Below are 20980 nucleotides of genomic sequence, written 5' to 3'. Positions count from 1 at the left end.
TTTCCTTTTCTATATATCTGAATAATATTCCATTATATTTTCTTTATCCATTCATTTGTTGATGGACACTTAGGTTGTTTCCGTATCTTGGCTATCGTGAATAATGCTGCAGTGAACATGGGAGTGCAAACTTTTCTTTAAGACCCTGACTCCTTAAGATATATATCCAGAAGTGGAATTGCTGGTCATATGGTAGTTCTAGTTCTAATTTTTAAAGCAATCTCCACAGTTTTCCATAGTGGCTGCAGCAATTTACACTCACATCAACAGCTTCACCAACATCTGTTATCTTTTGTCTTTGACAACAGACTTTCTAACAGGAATGAAGTGATATCTAATGATTTTGATTTGCATCTCCCTGTAATTAGTGATGTTGAGCATCTTTTCATGTACCTATATATGTCTTTACCATATATATGTCTTCTGTGGAAAAAAGTCAACTCAAGTCCTTTACCCATTTTTTAATCAGACTGTTTCATTTCATGCTATTGAGTTATATGAGTTCTTTTACTTATTATGGATATTAACCCCTTATCAAATAGGTTGTTTGCAAATGTTTTCTCCCACTCTTTTTATTTTGCTGACTGTATCTTTTGCTGTGCAGAAGCTTTTTATTTTAATGTAGCTCCATCAGTTTATTTTTTATGTTGCTGCTTATACTTTGGGTGTCATTTCCAAAATATCACTGCCAAGACCAATGTGAAAGAGCTTTTTTCCTACGTTCTCTTCTAAGGCGTTTTACCGTTTCAGGTCTCACATTTAGGTCTTTAATGCATTTTGAGTTAATTTTTATAAATGATGAACGATAGGGGTCCAATTTCACTCTTCTGAATATAGTTTTCCAGTTTTTACAACACCAGTTTTGAAATGGCTATCCTTGCTGCTACTGCTGCTAAGTCGCTTCAGTCGTGTCCGACTCTGTGCGACCCCACAGACAGCAGCCCACCAGGCTCCGCCATCCCTGGGATTCTCCAGGCAAGAACACTGGAGTGGGTTGCCATTTCCTTCTCCAGTGCATGAAAGGGAAAAGTGAAAGTGAAGTCGCTCAGTTGTGTCCGACTCTTAGCGACCCCATGGACTGTAGCCTACCAGGCTCCTCCGTCCATGGGATTTTCCAAGCAAGAGTACTGGAGTGGGGTGCCATTGCCTTCTCCATGGCTATCCTTGACCCATTGAGTATTACTGACACCCTTGTCAAATATTAGTTGACCTTATACATTTGGGACTTTCCTGGTGGCTCAGATGGTAAAAGCATCTGCCTACAATGTGGGGAGACCCGGGTTCAATCCTTGGGTTGGGAAGATCCCCTAGAGAAGGGAATGGCAACCCACTCCAGTATTCTTGCCTGGAAAATCCCATGGACGGAGGAGCGTGGCAGGCTACAGTCCATGGGGTCGCAAAGAGTCAGATACAACTGAGCGACTTCACTTTATAAGTGCGGATTTATTTCTGGGCTCTCAATTCTGTTCCATAGGTCTATGTCTTCATTTTTATGCCAGTACCATACTGTTTTGAGTACTATAGCTTTGTAATAAAGTTTGAAATCAAGAATTGTGATGCCAGAAAAGAAGTATTATAAGGAAAATTAATATTCTTAGAGAAAAACCTTATACTCAATAGAAATTTTCCTACAAATCCTATCTTTTTAAAATATTTTAACACTCTTCCTTGAATATTACATTAGGTCATTGTTTGGAAGTCAGGCTGATTGGTAGTACCTAAAGTTTTAGTGTCTCTCCTTTGCAAAAATCTATTGTCTGAGCAAGTATTTGGCCTAACACTGTATATAAGTTACAAAGATAATCTGAGAAAAAAATGATCAGTGGAACTGAACTTTACAGAATTCTATGAGGAAAAGGTCTCCAAAATGGTGGAATATATAATAATGTGATACAATTTTAAAAAATAGTTGCTAAATCCTAGAGAGTCAAAACCATAAAAGGACAAAGAATTCTGAAATTAATCCAAAGAAATACTCTCAGATGATTAATTGTCAAGTTTGGGAAAATAACAATAATTAATTAAGACAATGAATAAGTATCTCAATAACCATTATAGCTTGATAATCATCTTTTGTGATTATAATTAATTATTTTAGAGGAAAATCTGGGATAAAGGATGATTTTATAGGGTGACATTGTTCATCCAAAAATTCCTTTACCAATTTTACTATTTCTAAATTTAGTGGTTCCAATATTTGTCTCTCCACTGAGTTTTTTACACCCTATATATACAAATCCACTTGAAATTTCACCTCGGTAGTTTCACCAAGGCCAACATGGCAAAGCACTGTGAAATATGATAAGCACAGTGAAAGAACCAGAGGTAGGAACTTCTCAGCTCGCAAAGATAAATGAGACATGATACCAGTTCGTAGGACACCAACAGTCACAGAAAGGAACTAAAACAGCTACCCAATTAGCTAGTATCCATATAATTCTGGACAGAAAGTGATTTGTATTTTGAAAGAGGTATAATAAAAATCAAATTGGAGTTCCTCTGCACTGTTGCTGCTGCTGCTGCTGCTAAGTCGCTTCAGTCGTGTCCGACTCTGTGTGACCCCACAGACGGCAGCCCACCAGGCTCCGCTGTCCCTGGGATTCTCTAGGCAAGAACACTGGAGTGGGTTGGCATTTCCTTCTCCATGATGCAGAATGGAGGTTCCTTAAAAAACTAAAAATAGAGCTACCATATGACCCAGTAATCCCATTCCTGGGAATATATCTGGGGAAAACCATAATTTGAAAAGATACATGCACCCCAATATTCATAGCAGCACTATTTACAATGGTCAAGACATGGAAGCAATCTAAATGTCCATCGGCATTGGAATATTACTCAGCCATTAAAAAGAATGAAATAATGCTATTTGCAGCAACATGGTTGGACCTAGAGATCATTATACTGAATGAACTAAGTCAGAGAAGGAGAAATATTGCATGACATCCCTTATATGTATGTGCATGCTCAGTTGCTTAAGTCATGTCTGATTCTTGGTGACCCTATGGACTGTAGCCCACCAGGCTCCTCTGTCATGGGACTCTCCAGGCAAGAATACTGGAGTGGGTTGCCATGCCCTCCTCCAGGGGATCTTCCCACCCCACGGATCAAATCTGCATCTCCTTTGTCTCCTGCATTGCAGGGGGATTCTTTACCCCCTGAGCCACCCAGGAATCCCATATATGTAAAATCTAAAAAGAAACAATACAAATGAACTTATTTATAAAACAGACTTACAGACTTAGAGAACAAACTTAATAGTTGCCAGGGAGGGAGGATGGGAGGAAGAGATAGTTAGGGAGTTTGGGATGGACATACTGGTATATTTAAAATGGATAACCAACAAAGATCTACTGTATCTAGCACATGGAAGTCTGCTCAGTGGTATGTGGGAACCTGGATGGGAGAGGAGTTTGGAAGAGAATGGATACCTGTACATGTATGGCTGAGCCCCTTTGCCTTTTACCTGGAACTATCACAACATTGTTAGTCATCTGTACCCCAATACAAGATAAAAAGTTAAAAAAAAAGATGTGGTATATATATACAAAGGAATATTACCCAGCTATAAAAAAGAATGAAATAAAGCCATTTGCAGCAACATGGATAGATCTAGAGATAATTACACTAAGTGAAGTAAGTTAAAAAGAGAAAGACAAATGTCATATGATATCACTTATATGTGGAATCTAAAATATGACACAAAGGAACTTATTTATAAAACAGAAACAGACTACCAGACATAGGAAAAAAAAAAAAACTTACGGTTACCAAAGGGGAAAGGGAGTGGGAGAGGGATAAACTGGGAGTTTGGGACTAGCAGATACAAGTTAATATACATAAAATAGGTAAGCAATAAGGTCTTACTGTATAGCACAGGTAACTATACTCAATATCCTGTAATAAGCCATAATGGAAAAGAACATAAAAAAGAATATATATAGATATATACACATATGTGTGTGTGTGTGTGTAACTGAATCACTTTGATGTACACCAGAAAATAACACAACACTGTAAATAAACTACATTTCAAAATATATAAATAAGGGAGTTCCTAAGATGGGTAAGTTCATTTTCCAAAACAAACTTAACAATAAAAATGGCAATAGCTAACATATATTGAGACTTACTACCCATCATGTAGTGCTTCCCTGGTGGCAGTAAAGAATCCACCTGCCAGTGCAGGAGCCACAGGAGACACGGGTTCAGTCCCTGAGTGGGGAAGATGCTGTGGAGAAGGAAATGGCAACCCACTCCAGTATTCTTGCCTGGGAAATCCCATGGACAGGGAGCCTCGTGGGCTACAGCCCATGAGGTAGCAAAAGAGTTGGACATGACTTAGTGACTAAACAACAACCCACCCGATACCATGACTTGCATGTATTATCTTATTTATTTCTCATAATAACAAAATGAGTTGTTTAACAATAACAGTTGTTTCTATTATTATCTCCATTTTCTAGAGGAAGAAAACAGCTAGTCTTTTGAAGTAGGCCCTGATCAGAAGACATTCTTTTTCCATGCAAAGACAGAATTTGGGGGAAAAGTAAGCCCTCACATGGTCTACAACTGTGCTGTCCAAAATGGCAGCCCAAGCCACATGTGGTTATCAAACATTTGAAATGTGACCAGTCTTAATAAAGATGTGCTGTAAGTGTAATATACATACCAAATTTTGAAGATTTAGAACTGAAAAAAAGAATGTAACATATCTCATTAATTGTTTTGGTTTTTTTTTGATGTGGATCATTTTTAAAGTCTTTATTGAATGTTACAATATTGCTTCTGTATTATGTTTTGGTGTTTTGGTCCAGAGTCATGCAGGGAGTCATGTGGGATCTTAAGCTTCCTGACCAGGAAGCTAAAGAAACCCCCAGCCCCTGCATTGAAAGGCAAAATCTTAACCACTGAACTACCAGGAAGTCCCTCATTAAGTCTTTTATATTGATTAGATATTGAATTTGTAAAAGTGTTGATAGATTTGACTAAATAATGTATATTATAAAATAATTTCACCTTTTTTTACTTTTTTGTTTCTTAAGTTTTTAATGTAGCTACTAGAAAATGTTAAATTACATACATGTCTTGCATAGTATTTCTATTGAACAGCACCAATCGAAAAATAAATAAATAACCTCAACAACAATCTTTTATTGCAGTGAGCAGGAACTGGATGCCAGATACAAGGACGTAAAAGGCGTTACCTTATACTTTTTAAAAAAAAAATATTCTCTTGGGAAGATTATAAAAGGAAACAAAAACAAAAGTACCTCCCTTGGGCCTGGAATCAGTGACAACAGAGTAGCAAGAAGTACACCCAGCACCCATCTTGGTTTCTAATATCACTGCCCTTGGAGAAATGGCAGGCGTGGAGACTATTCGGGATGAGCTGCAACAGCTTGTAATACCAGAAACTAAGGTAGTGCTCAAAAAATACACAACAGGGACATATAAAAGGGATATAGGAGCCAACTGAAAGGAGCACTCAATCTGAGCAATAAAATGAATAACAAAACGTTGGATTATAACCCAAAGGATAAAAAACCATCAGTCCACATTAATATAAATAAATGATTGAATAAATAAATATATGGGGGGTGGGGGAGGGATAGACTGGGAGTCTGGAATTGACATGTACACACTGTTATATTTAAAACAGATAACCATGGGAGTTACCTGGCGGTCCAGTGATTAGGACTTCTCGCTTTCACTGCCTTGGCCCAAGTTCAATCCCTGGTTGGGGACCTAAGATTCCACCAGCAGTGCAGCGCAGCTTAAAAAAAAAAAATCAACAAGGTCCTACTGTATAGCACAGGGAACTCTCCACAGTATACTAGAATAACCTAAATGGGGAAAGAATTTGAAAAAGAATGATGCATGTACATGTATAACTGAATCACTCTGCTGAACACCTGAAACTAACCCAACATTGTCAATCAACAATACTCCACTGTAAAATAAAAAATTTTGATAAATAAATATGAGTCTCAAATTTGAAATATATGTATACATAAAATAAACAGGGGAGAACAGACACATTTCCAATACAAAAGAATTCTGTCCCTCAAAGAGATGAAACATAAAGTCCCTTCCCCTCAAGTATAGGCTGTACACACTGAAAGGATGGAATGGGAGGGGAAAAAAGAGGAATTTGACACAAGGAAAAACCTGACAAACACCACCTCAAGCATGTGATGAAGTGTAACACCACCAGTGATAACCATTAATGATAAGCTATGCTGACAGCACATTCTCTTGAAATTATGTGATGAGGATGGCACTTTACCTCTGTGGTCTTTCTTCAAAACCCATAACTCCAGTTTAATTACAATAAAAGCATCCAACAAACCCAAATTGAGAGCCTTTCTACAAATTCTACCAGTACTCAACAAAACTTTCAAGGTCAGCGAAAACAAGGAAAGTCTGAGAAACTGTCAGTCTAGAGGAGTCCCATGAGATACAATGATTAAATATAATGTGGCATTCTGGATGGAATCCTAGGACAGAACAAGAATATTAGGTAAAAGCTAAATAAATCTGAATATAAAGTATGAACTTCCATTAACAACAACCTATCAGCGGCTAACTAGGTGTTATCAATGTATCATATCAACCTAAGATATCAGCTATACGTCAAACAAGGCAAATGGTATGCAAAATTCTCTGGATTATTTCCACAACTTTTCTTTAAACTTAAAACTTCTAAAATAAAAGGGGTAGGTTTTTGTTTTGTTTTTTTTAAAGGACCTCTTGTGGTTTGAAAACTTTCAAGTTTTTGTTGGAATCTTTCCGGTTCAAGTCCTTTATAAACTTGCTATTCAAAGTGTAGCCACCTGTGAACTTCCTAACACTACAGAATTCTGACAGGCCAGAAGCCACCTCAGAGTTTAAAATCAACATAATTTCAGAAACTAGGTCTGATTTGTCCTGGTTTTAACGTGATAACCTTCCCAGCCATTACCCATGCAGAGGTTAAGAATTCCTTCAGTAATTGCCACCCTCCCCTCTGGACAAAGGTGACCCCTCTCATTCGTTCCCACGTGAACCTCACCAAGCGCCTGACCTGGCTGACTCAACTGTTGGCTTGTGAGTTTCTTCCCCGCTACAAGATCATCTACTATACCTTTATATCTCATTAATCTCCAGTTCCCAGGATTACTGCCGGTGGTCACACACCCCAAGGCAAGATAGTGCATTTTCCTAGTGCTTCTCCCTTAGTCAGCAAATGCAAGGAAAACCTGTTCGAATTAGACCCGTGGAGACCTAAGTCAGATGATTGTATAGGGGGAACCATAGGAAACTGCTGATAACTGGGCACTTTGACTGCAAAGTATGCAATTACATAGGAATCAACGTTTCTATTGCCTGTTTTCCATCTTCAGAGCTATCCTAGGGACAATATGCTGTCACGAGCAAAGAGCACTGGGGGTGCTAATTTCCATGGCAATTTTCCCTTGTGGCTCAGCGGGTAAAGAATCCGCCTGCAATGCGGGAGACCTGGGTTCGATCCCTGGGTTGGGAAGACCCCCTGAAGACGGAAAAGGCTACCCACGCCAGTATTCTGGCCTGGAGAATTCCACGGACTGGATAGTCCAAGGGGTCGCAAAGAGTCGCAAAGAGCGACTTTCACTGTCATGGCAAATTACTACTATAATTGAACGTCATATACACGCCATCCACTCCAAGTTCTCCCCTTAATGATGCACGATTTAAGCCCCTGTCTTCCGCCTCAAGGTTCCCAGCCCCTGCTGCTCTCTGAGCTTTACCAGGGAGCGCAAGGGAGGGTAACACTAGTCTTTAGAACACCAGCGACCCAGCGGGCCTACGCCTGGCGGGCCCGACAACTCGGCCTCCGCCGAGCTTCAGGAAGCCAGGCCAACGGAAACCGGCCGTCCCCGCCCCGCCGGCCGCCAAGAGGCCCGAGCTCAAGATGGCGGCGGGGGCGGAGCCTGCGCGGCCGCCCCGGGGCGGGGCCTGCGACCGACGTGGCCGGGGGCGGAGTCAGACTGAGGGCGGTGCCAGCGGCCCAGCTCAGCCTGGCCGCCTCGGCCCGGGGGCGGGGGGCTGCGGCGGTCTGGCTGGAGCTCTCTTTTCCGCGGGGCAGGTTTGCGCCGTCGCTCCCTGGAGGCGTCATGAAGTCCCCGGTTTCGGACTTGGCCCCGAGCGACGGCGAGGAGGGCTCGGACCGCACACCGCTCCTGCAGCGGGCCCCACGGACGGAAACCGGTGAGTGACGGCGCGATCCAGGGGGGCTTCGGGCGGGTGGCCGTTCCGAGGTGGAGGGTGTCCAGAGCCGCTCAAGCCCTCAGGGGCTGAGATCGGGGAGCCCGGTGAGGGCCCCCCTCAAGCCTCCGACTTCCCGGATGCCCAGAAGCCCGCTGCCGGGCCCGGGAGGCGAGCGGCGCCGGGAGGTCGGGGCCGGGCGGAGGCTCCGGCGGGACCTCGGCAGGTGCAGCCCCGGGGGCCTCGGCAGGTGCAGCCGGCAGTCTCGGGCGAGGACCTGCTGGGCCCCGCGGGCGCAGGGCGCCGGGTGATCTTCCGTAGTATTGAGCTGGGGACCCGTGGAAGAACGAACTGGGGGAGAGAACCTTGAAATGAATGGGCAGAGGGCGGAGCGGAGGACCCCGAGGAAAAAAGCGCACTGGAGAAATCTGCAATTGAAGGCTGGAGGGCGGGAAGGAGGCGCGGACTCTTCCTGCTTGTCACTGCCAGCTTGCCACAGCTGCTGGTCCTCCAGCATGTGATCTGGTAGCTAGCTCCTTGGGCGTGGAGACAAAAAAAAAAGGACTGAGGTTAACTTTGTTGAGTATGCGGAGAGAAATTATTGGATAACTCAGCAAATATCTTGAAATTGTTCAGTAAAAGTTACTGCCTACATTTTTCCCCCGTATAGTTAGTTGTCTACGATGAAGTCTTAGCAGTCTAATAAGTTAGGAAACAGGTAGGCTATCCATAGATAGGCTCAAGATAGGCTATCCGTAGAGCGCTAAGGTAATTTGTCCAAAGCCTTGCAGCAAATAGAAAAGGATGTATAATACTTCACAACGCATCTTCCCTGAATTTGGGAAAATTAAAATATTTTGCTATGATGCTTCTTTAAAAGAAATCAAAACTAAAGAATGAATCACTTTGCATGCATTCTGTAGTTTCAAAGATGTATGCTTGAGAAACAGAGCTGAATTAGAAATTTAACTTTTCTTGACCAAGAGCAGTATAACCTTTTAAGTTTGTTTTTAACATTACCAGATGGTGGCAGTAGAGGTAGCAATATTATACCTCCATCTGGCAACTAGGTGCTTATTTTTGTGGACACTCACAGTAAACACGGTACCATAGTGGCGTTTTGTCTGGAAGTCGGACTTAGTCCCCTAAACTGATCTTTTTTTCATGACATATGAATTAGGTTTCTATAATCCTCTTCTCTGAAATAATCTAGTGTGGCGATATTCCCTAGAAACTACTGTATTCTGTTGCAATTGGGAAATATATATATAATCAAATTTTAGCTCAGATGTTAAACAGAGTGGTTGTCAGGAAATGCAGATTAAAACCACAGTGAGCCATTACACGCTTACTAAAATAGCTAAAGTTAAAATGGCCTAAGATACCAAATACTGGCAAACTTATGGAATAACTAGAACTCATATTTTGCTGGTAAGAGTGTAAAATGGTACAAGTACTTTGGAAAACCGGCAGTCTATTAATATTTTAAAGTTAAACATGCATGACCATAGTACCACACAATGTTTATAGCAGCTTTAATTCATAATATCCATAGTTAAAAACTGGAAACAACCTATCCATCAATCCATCAACAGATGACTGGATAAACAAATTGGGGTATATTCACACATACTAAGTGATAAAAAGTAACTACTGACACACGTGATGTGGCTAAATCTCAGGCACAAAGGAAACCACCATGTTAATGTATGTTTCAGTCAGTATGAAGTTCTAAACAAGCAAAACTAATCTATAATAACAGGAAGCAGATCGTTGGTTGCATGGAAGCTACAGGCAGGAAGGAGTTGCCTGCAGAGACACTAGGGTACTTTTTGGGGTGATGGAAAAATTCTGCATCTTGACTAGGGATACAGATATTTCCATCTGTCAAAATTCACCAAACTATACACTTGAAATGGGAGCATTTTATTGTGCATAAAATATACCTCAATAAAGTAGACTGAAAAAGAAAATTTTCATTCCTTTTGGGAAATGGAATGAAATGGAAATGAAATTTGAAAACAATTCCTTCTTGATTCATGGGTTGAGTGTTCTTGTATACATCTTAGCCCTATTCCTCATGCCTTGAGATGGCTGTCTTTATTATAACCGTTTCCCCTCTTATTTTTACTCTATACATTACCCACAGGAGAGGAAAAGAAGATAAAAATAGCAACACATTGTTATTTTTGCTATTTAAAATATAAGGATTTTAGAGAAAAGTTACAGGGTATTGCATTAGTCAACAATATTTTAAATTAAGCTCTGTGCCTGGGGTGCTATGACAAGGACAAGAGAGGAGCACCAGGAGAAGCAATGGAAAAGACAAAGATGGGTGTAACAGCTTTATAAGAGGCACCAGGGTGTCCACAATGGCGTCCCTTGTGGCTCAGCTGGTAAAGAATCCGCCCGCAATGCGGGAGACCTGAGTTCGATCCCTGGGTCGGGAAGATCCCCTGGAGAAGGGAAAGGCTCCCCACTCCAGTGTTCTGGCCTGGAGAATCCCATGGACTATATAGTTCATGGGGTCGCAAAGAGTCGGACATGACTGAGCGACCTTCACTTATCACTTTCAAGAGGTACCAGGGGTTACCTCGTCTTCTCACTCAGTAGTGCCCTGGTCCTCGCTTCTGTACATCTAATAGGAGAAACAAGATGACTATTAGTTATATTTTTATTTAAATTATGTTCTGTATGTTTACTTTGCACATTTCAGACATTGTAGGTGTTTTTAAAAAAAATCCTTCCATCCCTAACTAGCTTTTTAGTGGTGCCTGAAGGAGTACATTCTTCAGCTGACCTTAAAAATCTCTCTTTCTGTATGTTTATATATGTTTTGGGCTTCCCTGGTAGCTCAGCTGGTAAAGACTCTGCCTGCAATGCAGGAGACCCCTGTTCAATTCCTGGGTCGGGAAGATCCCCTGAAGAAGGGATAGGCTACCCACTTCAGTATTCTTGGGCTTCCCTGGTGGCTCAGACGGTAAAGAATCCACCCGCAATGCGGGAGACCTGGTTTGACCCTTGAGTTGAGAAGATCCCCTGGAGGAGGGCATGGCAACCCACTCCAGTATTCTTGCCTGAAGAATCCCCATGGACAGAGGAGCTTGGTGGGCTACAGTCCATGGGGTCACAAAGAGTCTGACATGACTGGGCACAGTATGTATGTTTTACTTATCATTTCTGTTTGTTTTGGAACAAGCCTATATGAAATTAGCAGTATCTTCTCTACGCCTATGTGTATAGTTTTGTTTATCAGAAGAGATAAACAAAAGCTGATAAAATGTTAGTTATAACATTATACAGCAGTTAAAACACCTTAGAGACTAAACTACACTCTGATGGGCATTGTTTTATATATAAACAACCAAGAGCCAAAGAGATTAAGTTCCCAAAGATTGCTGTAGCCGTGTTAAAGTCTAACCAGAGTTGTTCTAGATTTTAGTCCCATCCTCCTTCCTTGTCACAACACTGCCACATTTGTGTTACATTTGAGAAATTCCTATTTGCAAAATGCTTAATCATTTTTGTTGACTTCACAAATTTGAAAGTTCACTACTCACTCCATCATGGTTAAGAGGACATGGTTTTGTTTTATAGGTAGTGCTTCTTTATTAAGAGAGCTAAAATTAACGTATATTTCTATAGTGTTAAGAACCTCTCAGGTTGGCAGAATATGACAGAATTCTCCGTAACCTGACAGGTTTGCCTTTCAAGCATTTGTTTTTACATAGCCAGCTAGATTTCAGAGATGCACAGCAAAGTGATGGGAGACATTGTGCTGCTGCAGGTGGCATTATTCCATTCTTTTCTCTGGCTGAGTAATATTCCATTGTGTATGTGTATCACGTCTTCTTTATCCATTCCTCTGTTGATGAATATTGAGGTTGCTTGAATGTCCTGGACATTGTACACAGTGTTGCAATGAACACTGAGGGTGCACGTATCCTTTTGAATTATGGTTCTCCCCAGATATATGCCCAGGAGGAGGAATGTTAGATCATCTGGTAGCTCTATTTTTAGGTTTTTAAGGAATCTCCATACTGTTCTCCATAGTGACTGTATCAATTTACATTCCCACTAACAGTGTAGGAGAGTTCCCTTTTCTCCACACCCTTTCCAGCATTTATAGTTTGCAGACTTTTGGATGATGGCCACTCTGACTGGTATGAGGTGAGATACCTCATTGTAGTTTTGATTTGCATTTTGCTAATAATTAGTGATGTTAAACATCCTTTCATGTGCTTTTTAGTCATCCATATGTCTTCTTCAGAGAAATGTCTATTTAGATCTTCTGCCCATTTTTTATTTGTTTTTTTGTTGTTGTTTTTCTGAGCTGCATGAGCTATTCGTGTATTTTAAACATTAATCCCTTGTTGGTCGGAGAGGGCAATGGCACCCCACTCCAGTACTCTTGCCTGGAAAATCCCATGGGCGGAGGAGCCTGGTAGGCTACGGTCCATGGGGTCGCACAGAGTCGTACACAACTGAAGCGATTTAGCAGCAGCAGCAGTAGCAGCCCTTGTTGGTTGCTTCATTTCCAGATCTTTTCTCCCATTTTGAGGGTTGTCTTTTCATTTTGGTTATGATTTCCTTTGCCATGGAAAAGCATTTAAGTTTAATTAGGTCCCATTTGTTTATTTTTGGTTTTTATTTCCATTTACTCTAGGAAGTGTATCAAAAAAGATCTTGCTGAAATTTATGTCAAAGAGTGTTCTGCCCATGTTTTCCTCTAAGAGTTCTATAGTGTCCAGTCTTACATTCAAGTCTTCAGTCCATTTTGAATTTATTTTTGTGTGTGGTGTTCAGGAGTGTAATAATTTCATTCTTTTGCATGTAGTTATCCAGTTTTCCCAGCACCACTTATTGAAGAGACTGTCTTTCTCCATTGTGGATTCTTACTACCTTTGGCACAGAGTAGGTGACCATAGGTGCTGGGTTTATCTCTACTTTCTATCCTGCTCCATTGGTCTATATTTCTGTTTTTCTGCCAGTACCATACTGTTTTGAATACTGTAGCTTTGTATTCTGAAGTCAGGGAGCCTGATTCCTCTAATCTAGAGGTTGTCACACTGAGTGAAGTAAGTCAGGTAGAGAAAGACAAATATATCATATTATATCGCTTATATGTGGAATCCAAAAATGGGGGATACAAAGGAACTTATCTACAAAACAGAAATAGAGATACAGATGTAGAAAACAAACTTACAGTTACCAAGACGTAATGAGGGAGGGTTTAACTGGATGATTGAGATTGACATATGTACACTACTATATATAAAATAGGTAATTATAAGGACCTACTGTATAGCACAAGGACCTCTACTCAATACTCTGTAATGACCTGTATGGGGAAAGAATCTAAACAGAGTGGATATATGTATGTGTATAGTAGATTCACTTTGCTATACACTTGAAAATAACACAACTTGTAAATCAGATCAACTATTAATACACCCCCCAAAATGTTTTTAAGTGATAGAGGAAAGGAAGGCTCAATGCTGATAAATCACAGGAATGTATAGATTTTTCTGCTTAATTTAGATAGGAGGGAGGAAGGGAATTAGGCACACACATAAAAATTCCATTCCTCACACTTCCCACCAGTTGAAGGTTTATTTTTGTATGAATGAAATGTGTCTTGCATTTGATTAAATGGACTTTCAGTATACTGTTTGCACCGAAAATATGTTCATTCATGTTAGGAAAAGTCAGTTTTAGATCTCCTTAGACATTTCTTTGTGTTTAAAAGCAGAACATGGATCTGGAGGCAGGGTGCCTAAATGCCAATCCTAGTTTCACTACCTAACCTAACTTCTCTGTGCCTGTAAATCAGAGAAAATAATATACCTAACTCATAGGGCTATTGTGAGGATTAAATAAGCTAATAGAAAGTGCTTGGAATAGAGTTTGGCATATAGTAACTGTTAATTACTATTATTATCATCATCAATTAAAATTGTTTGGATTTTGCATTCCTCAGAGCATCTGGCACCAAAAAAAAAGAGCCCCATTCTTCATGTCACACTCTATTGGAACTTGATTTTCTAGCTTATAATGGCACATCTTCTGCTTTATTTCATTTTTTTGTTGTTTTGTTTTGTTTTTTGCCTCTACTATTCTTTTGGGGCAAGAGGCAAATGGTTACATTGAAGGTTCGGTTATACAAGCTTTGTATAGTACACACAAATATAACTTGTGTGTAATTACAGTCTTAAATATAAGGTATGGAGTGCTCATAGACAGCAACCATAGTGCAGGATGAAGGGACGCGGCCTTGGGTCATGTTGTGATAATCAGTGTTAACATATTAAAGTAACTGAGTCCATTTTAGCGGTTTTTTATTTTTCAGAGTATGGATTTAAGCAAGGCCTACATTTAATGTTGTGTGTTGGCCTCTCAGTCGTGTCCAACTCTGTGACCCCATGGACTGCAGCCCGTCAGGCTCCTCTGTCCATGAAATTCTCCAGGCAAATACATTTAATATTGTTGTATATATTTTAAAAATTAAAATATTCAATGCCTAACAGGAAAAAAATTAACTGAGTCCATTTTAATGGAATTTGTTTTCATGTAAATGGATATTAATTTGGGAACTAGGAATAAATAAGGATTTATCAGGAGTGGGTTACCATAAGACAGGCTGTGTGTGTGTGTGTGTGTGTTAGTTGCTCAGTCATGTCCAACTCTCTGCAACCCCATGGACTGTAGCCTGCCAGGCTTCTCTGTCCGTGGAATTCTCCAGGCAAGAATACTGGAGTGGGTTGCCATTCCCTTTTCCAGAGGATCTTCCTGACCCAGAGACCGAAGCTGGGTCTCCTGCATTACAGGCAGATTCTTTACCATCTGAGCCACCAGGGAAGCCCAAGACAGGCTCAATTCAGTTCAGTTCAGTTGCTCAGTTGTATCCAACTCTCTGCGACCCCATGAATTGCAGCACGCCAGGCCTCTCTGTCCATCACCAACTCCCGGAGTCTACCCAAACCCATGTCCATCGAGTCGGTGATGCCATCCAGCCATCTCATCCTCTGTCGTCCCCTTCTCCTCCTGCCCCCAATCCTACCCAGCATTAGGGTCTTTTCCAATGAGTCAACTCTTCGCATGAGGTGGCCAAAGTATTGGAGTCTCAGCTTCAACATCAGTCCTTCCAATGAACACCCAGGATTGATCTCCTTTAGGATGGATTGATTGGATCTCCTTGCAGGCTAAGATTAGTTAAATACTTACCCTTTTTAAAAGCAAAACTTATTTTAGCCATTTAGATAGGAACTCTTTTTTAATGCAGCTCCCTGGCCAAGGGGCTCACCCATCCAAGCCCCCTCCTCTAGAGAAAGTCATCATCTTTGCATAGGTCAGTGCCCTTGACCGTGGATTTTCCACCTCAGTCTCAGCCCCTCACCACCACTCAGCACGTCCTGGCTCCTCAGCCAGGCCCGCTCGTCCCACCATGAATGGAGGCCGGGATTCTTAGGTGCTCACCAGCCTTCACGCACCTCAGGCACCTCCGTGCTCCAACAGAAGTCTGGCCTTCTGGGCACTCCACTCCCACTCCTCACTGCTGTCTGTTGTCTTACAGCAATTGTGGGGTCACTTCCTTCATACTCTGCACTGATGCTCCCAGACAATCACCCCTCCTCTCTCAGGGCCATTCAGCGAGACCACTTTCCCCCACGTGGTCTCCTCCTCTGCCCACTGCCCAACCCTTTGCTTCACTGATCATAGGCTTTACCACCCGACACACTTCATCTTCTCCGCTCTAATTCCCCCTGTTATGTTGAGTGACTTCTCATCCACGTCCCCTCAAGTTCTCAGACTCAAACATGTCTGACGGCTTCCTTCCCTCCTCAGTCACCCCTTGGACTTCGTCAGCTCCCATAACTGCCTTAACCACAGCTAGAATTCCTCCCTTCCTGCCTGTGTAACTGCTCCACTTTGACCTCTCTCTCATTCCATCTGAACTTTCCACCCACTTACTCCTCATTTATTTTTATGGACATTTTCACACGGATCCAGAAGTAGAGAGAAGGTGTGTCTGTTTTGTCTATTGTCAAGAGAACTCCATAGGTAGAACTGTGAACTTCCATCAAGAAACACCTCTTGGGACTTCCCTTGTGGATCAGTGGTTAAGACTGCTTGCCAAGGCAGGGGACATGGGTTAGATTCCTGCTCCAGAGCGATTCCACATGCCTCAGGGCAACTGAGCCAGCGCGCCACAACTACTGAGCCTGTTCTCTAGAGCCCATGCTCCACAACAAAAGAAGCTACCTCAGTGAGAAGCCTACACACCACAATGAAGGGTAGCCCCCACTCCCCACAACTAGAGAAGGCCTGCATGCAGCCTTAAAAGACCCAGCACAGCCAAAGATAAATAAATCAATAATTTTTTAAAAGATAAACCTCTCGACTTTTTCATGCTCGCTCAGTCGTGCCCGACTCTTTGCGACCCCATGGACTGTAGCCCGCCAGGCTTCTCTGTCCATGGAATTTTCCAGGCAAGAATACTGGAGTAGGTTACCATTTCCTCCTCCAGGGGATCTTCCCAACCCAGGAATCAAAGCTGCATCTCCTGCGTCTCCTGAATTGGCAGGTGAGTTCTTTACCAGCTGAGCCATTGGGGAAGCCACACTCTCTACTTTTAAGCCCCCTAAGTATTTGTATGCCAACTCTTGCAGACACTGCTCTAGGCATTGAAGGTAGACAGCAGTGAACAACACAGCCAAAAAGCTCCTGCTTTCACTGAGCATTAGCCCTCTCCATTTTACTTGCTTCTTGAGTCACAATCACACTCCAGCACTTTATTTTCTTGCTCGTACTCTAAATTCCTTTGCCTTCTTGCTTTGTCAGCGCATCCATCTCAGTGCGAGCTATCTGCTTACCTGGCGCTTGCCTCTGAGTACAGGCAAGTTGTGCTTTAAGGACAAACGCAAGGGCAGATTGCTCATCCCAGTTTTGGGTGGATGTTCACTCACTCAGCAATTCTATATGTTTCACCAGGAACTTCACACCCCCACTCTCTTCAATAGCTTCTTTTTTCAACTCTTAATTTCTCAGAAATCAAAAATAATCTTGATCCTAACATACATGCATGCTCAGTCATGTCCAACTCTTTGCCACTCTATGGACTGTAGCTCGCCAGGCTCCTCTGTCCATGGGATTCTCTAGGCAAGAATACTGGAGTGGGTTGCCATGCCCTGCTCCAGGGAATCTTCCTGACCCAGGGATCGAACCCTCATCTCCTTTATCTCCTGCACTGTAGGCTGATTCTTTACCCACTGAGCCACCTGGGAAGCCCTAATTACCTCAATTCCTGATATCCAGAGAAAGCATTTTAATAACAACAGTTCACAGTAATTAAAGCATATTATGTGTGTTCTAAATATTTTATATGTACCACCCCAGTTCATCCTTATAACCATAATCTAAAACACTTTAGACTGATACTGAGCACATTGAGCTCAATAGTTATTGCCTATTGATAATTATTGCCTATTGTTTTTGTTATTAAATTAAGAAACCAGTGTTCCACTCAGTTACTGCAGCATCATAGTCCAGCCCCATCAGGTCATCTGCTGTTTCCTGCTCCTCTTTTTTAAATTAATTTATTTTTAATTTTTACTTTTTTTAAATTGGAGGATAATAGTTTTACAATGTTGTATTGGATTCTGCCATTACGACAACGTGAATCAGTCATATATATATATATATATATATATATATCCCCCTGCCCTTCCCATTCCACCTCTCTGGGTCATTACAGAACGCCATGCTGGGCTTCCTCTGTTATACAGCAGTTTCCCACCAGCTCTCTGTTTTCCGCATGGTAGTGTATATATGTCAATGCTACTTTCTCAAGTCGTCGTATTCATCCTGCCCTCTCCTTCCCCTATTGTGTCCACAAGTTCATTCTACATCAGTATCTCCCTTTCTTCCCTGTTAATAGGATCATCAGTACTATTTTTCTAGATTCCATATATATGAGTTAAAATATGATATATTTTTTTCCTCTTTCTAACTTTGTTCGTTGCTGAGTCACGTGTGACTCTTTGTAACCCCACGGACTACAGCACACCAGGCTCCTCTGGCCTTCACTATCTCCCAGAGTTTGTTCAAATTCATGTCTGCTGAATCAGTGATACTATCTAACCCTTCCTAACCCTTGCTATCTAACTGATGCTTCAGCCCTTCCAATGAATATTCAGGGTTGATTTCCTTTAGGATTGACTGGTTTGATATCTGTGCAGTCCATGGAACTCGCAACAATCTAGAGGGGTGGTATGGGGTGGGAGGTGGAAGGGAGGTTCAAGAGGAAGGGGACATATGGATACCTATGATAGATTCATGTTGATATATAGCAGAAACCAATACAATATTGTAAAGCAATTATCCTCCAATTAAAATTAAGTAAGTTTTTTTAAAAAAAAAAGAGTCTTCTCCAGCAGCACAATTCAAAAGAATCAGTTCTTTGGCCCTCAGCCTTTTTTATGGTCCAGCTCTCCTATCTGTACATGACTACTGGAAAAAAACCATAGCTTTGACTGTACAGACCTTTGTTGGCAAAGTGACGTCTCTGCTTTTTAATACGCTGTCTAGGATTGTCATAGCTTTCCTCCCAAGGATCAAGTGTCTTTTAATTTCATGGCTGCAGTCATCATCTGCAGTGATTTTGGAGCCCAAGACTTACTTCACTCTGTATAACGGGTTCTAGGTTCAGCCACCTTACTACAACTGACTCAAATTCATTCCCTTTTGTGACTAATATTCCATTGCATATATGGACCACATCTTCTTTATTCATTCATCTATCAATGGACATCCAACTGTGATCAGAAATCTTTCAACAAACGAAAGCCCAGGGCCAGATGGTTTCCTGCCCCTTTTGTGCTCACCCTTCTTGTTTCCACGCTGTGCTTGCCCTGCCTTTGTTTGCATCACTCTCCCTCCTCTAGGTTGCCCGTGGCTTCTTGCTTATGGATGAAGTTTCAGTGTTGGGTTCTTTCTCCCAGAGGTCTTCCTTGACCACCCCCTACCCCACGCACAGCATATTTACGTCCCTCTTTTGTCCCGTGTTACACACATATGTGTGTTGTAGCACTGTATCTCATCGGTATGACTTTCTCCAGGGTAAATGGAAAAGCAATTCTCTTTTACTGCCTGCCCTTCCATACTTCATCTAATCTACACACCACCCAGTGAGGTGGATGGTGGTCACCTCATTTGGCAGCGGAGACACCTGAAAATGGAAACTCGTAGCGGACTTCCTCCAAGACACACTGCCAGTGAAAATCAGAGCTGAGATTCCATCAGCAGGTCAGCTTTGATCTAAATCAGCCTGTGTTCTTTCAACTACACCTACTCCACATTCCTCAGTTGAAACCATGTTTTAGGAGCTGCTGTTTGTTTTGATGGGTGCTCCGCTCGTTATGCAAGCATGGTTTTACTTTGAATTTGTTTTCCGTGTGGTGGGTGCCCAATGAATGCACTCTCCCATTGTCATGCAAGCGCACTTTTCTCGGACCAGTTTCAAACACTGGCCGCATTCACAGGTACATTTTGCTCTGTCACCATATGTTCCTTTATTTTTGTCATACTTTCTTGAAATAAAATCTTTCCATCTGATTTGTGATCAGCAACCATTTTTTTTAGACTAGGAACCATTTATTTGTAATATTTCTTAAAACCTCATAGTCATATGCTTTGTGACTTCTGTGTTGGCGTTTTCTTTTCTGATTATTGAATGTGCCTCCCGAAGTTAAAATTGCCTGATCCATAACTACTAGGTCAGATTTTCAAGTAATTGCACTGGTAATTTGAAATCATTTTACTCACTTTTTCTCCACTTCCCAAGCTTCTGGCACCAAAGATGGAGGAAGGGATAGTTAGGAAGTTTGGGATGGACGTGTACACACTGCTATATTTAAAATGGATAACCAACAAGGACCTAATATATAGCACAGGGAACCCTGCTCAATGTTATGTGGCAGCTTGGATGGCAGGGGAGTTTGGGGGAGAATGGATACATGCATATGTGTGGCTGAATCCCTTTGCTATCCACCTGAAACTTTAACAACATTGTTAATCGGGCTGTAGCCCAGTGCAAAATAAAAGGCTTAATTTAAAAAAAAAAAACATAACATGCCTTGTAGTTTGCAAACTGTCCTTAACTAAACAGCTGCCAATTTGTTTGGGATGGCGAGCAAGAGTATCTAGATTCAGGTGACAGAGGCCGTGTGAATGAAACTTTAGAAATATAGTTTCCACAGGTCCGGATTGAACTGGAGCAGGTGATGCCACAGTTCGAACACCAGCTCTACTCTTGAGAAAGGAATCAAGAATGCCAAATGAAAAGCTCTCTGTTAAAGGATGTCAGTCTTTCACAAAGCTAAAATTGAGAGCAGTTGTTAAGTGTATGAGTGCTTACAGAGAAGTGAGCTGGATTATGGTATATTGATATACACCTAAATGCAGTTGTGCTGTGTTCATTAAAGCTTCAATCTGAATCTGTACCAAGACCATTGTACTCTGAAAAATATATCCTTGTGCAAAGCTCGGTCAATGAAAATACCAGGATTCCTGATTAGGGAACAACAGGCATATATGTGTGTATTGTATTTGTGTATGTGCATACAATGCTAATATATCACTGCCAAATAAAAGCACACATATATCCATATGTATGTATTTAACTTGTCATTAGCGATTGAAATAGATTTTTGTATCTTTAAAAACAGTGTTGGCCAAACTTAAGGTGTAAAACCCT

The 20980-nt window shown here is 41.6% G+C and overlaps 3 protein-coding genes across 25 annotated transcripts in view; 1 reads left to right on the top strand and 2 right to left on the bottom strand.

Annotated features, from left to right (window-relative positions):
* Positions 1-7956, bottom strand: part of CD109 (CD109 molecule) — a 198790-nt gene extending 190834 nt beyond the window's left edge. For 4 of the 6 annotated variants that reach the window (XR_014065411.1, XR_014065410.1, XR_014065412.1 and 1 more), the window contains exons 1-3: positions 7770-7956; positions 7127-7241; positions 5680-5846 (exon numbers count right to left, since the gene is read on the bottom strand). The gene's annotated coding sequence lies outside the window, so the exon portion shown is untranslated. The remainder of the gene's footprint in view (positions 1-5679; positions 5847-7126; positions 7242-7769) is intronic. The other 2 variants (XM_081530097.1, XM_081530096.1) reach the window with 2 other exon arrangements.
* Positions 7957-8006: 50 nt separating this feature from the next.
* Positions 8007-20980, top strand: part of SLC17A5 (solute carrier family 17 member 5) — a 70767-nt gene continuing 57793 nt past the window's right edge. For 13 of the 18 annotated variants that reach the window (XM_081530111.1, XM_081530109.1, XM_081530103.1 and 10 more), the window contains exon 1: positions 8007-8229. In XM_081530111.1, the coding sequence (XP_081386237.1) occupies positions 8136-8229 (94 nt within the window). In that variant the 5' untranslated portion in view covers positions 8007-8135. Of the gene's footprint in view, positions 8230-16753; positions 16811-20980 lie in introns of all 18 variants that reach the window. The other 5 variants (XM_081530105.1, XM_081530101.1, XM_081530104.1 and 2 more) reach the window with 1 other exon arrangement.
* Positions 8012-14228, bottom strand: LOC145521483 (uncharacterized). The gene is made up of 2 exons (XM_081530121.1): positions 11343-14228; positions 8012-10737 (listed from the first exon to the last, which is right to left on the bottom strand). Exon 2 carries the CDS (start codon positions 8741-8743, stop codon positions 8309-8311), a length of 435 nt encoding a protein of 144 aa, XP_081386247.1. The 5' UTR covers positions 8744-10737; positions 11343-14228; the 3' UTR covers positions 8012-8308.

Source organism: Giraffa tippelskirchi, chromosome 9 (assembly GCF_054371585.1).
Source record: "Giraffa tippelskirchi isolate mGirTip1 chromosome 9, T2T-mGirTip1v1.2.pri, whole genome shotgun sequence".
NCBI classification, from domain to species: Eukaryota; Metazoa; Chordata; class Mammalia; order Artiodactyla; family Giraffidae; genus Giraffa; species Giraffa tippelskirchi.
Note: the sequence above shows the minus strand (reverse complement) of the source record. Positions and strands in the feature narration are given on the sequence as shown.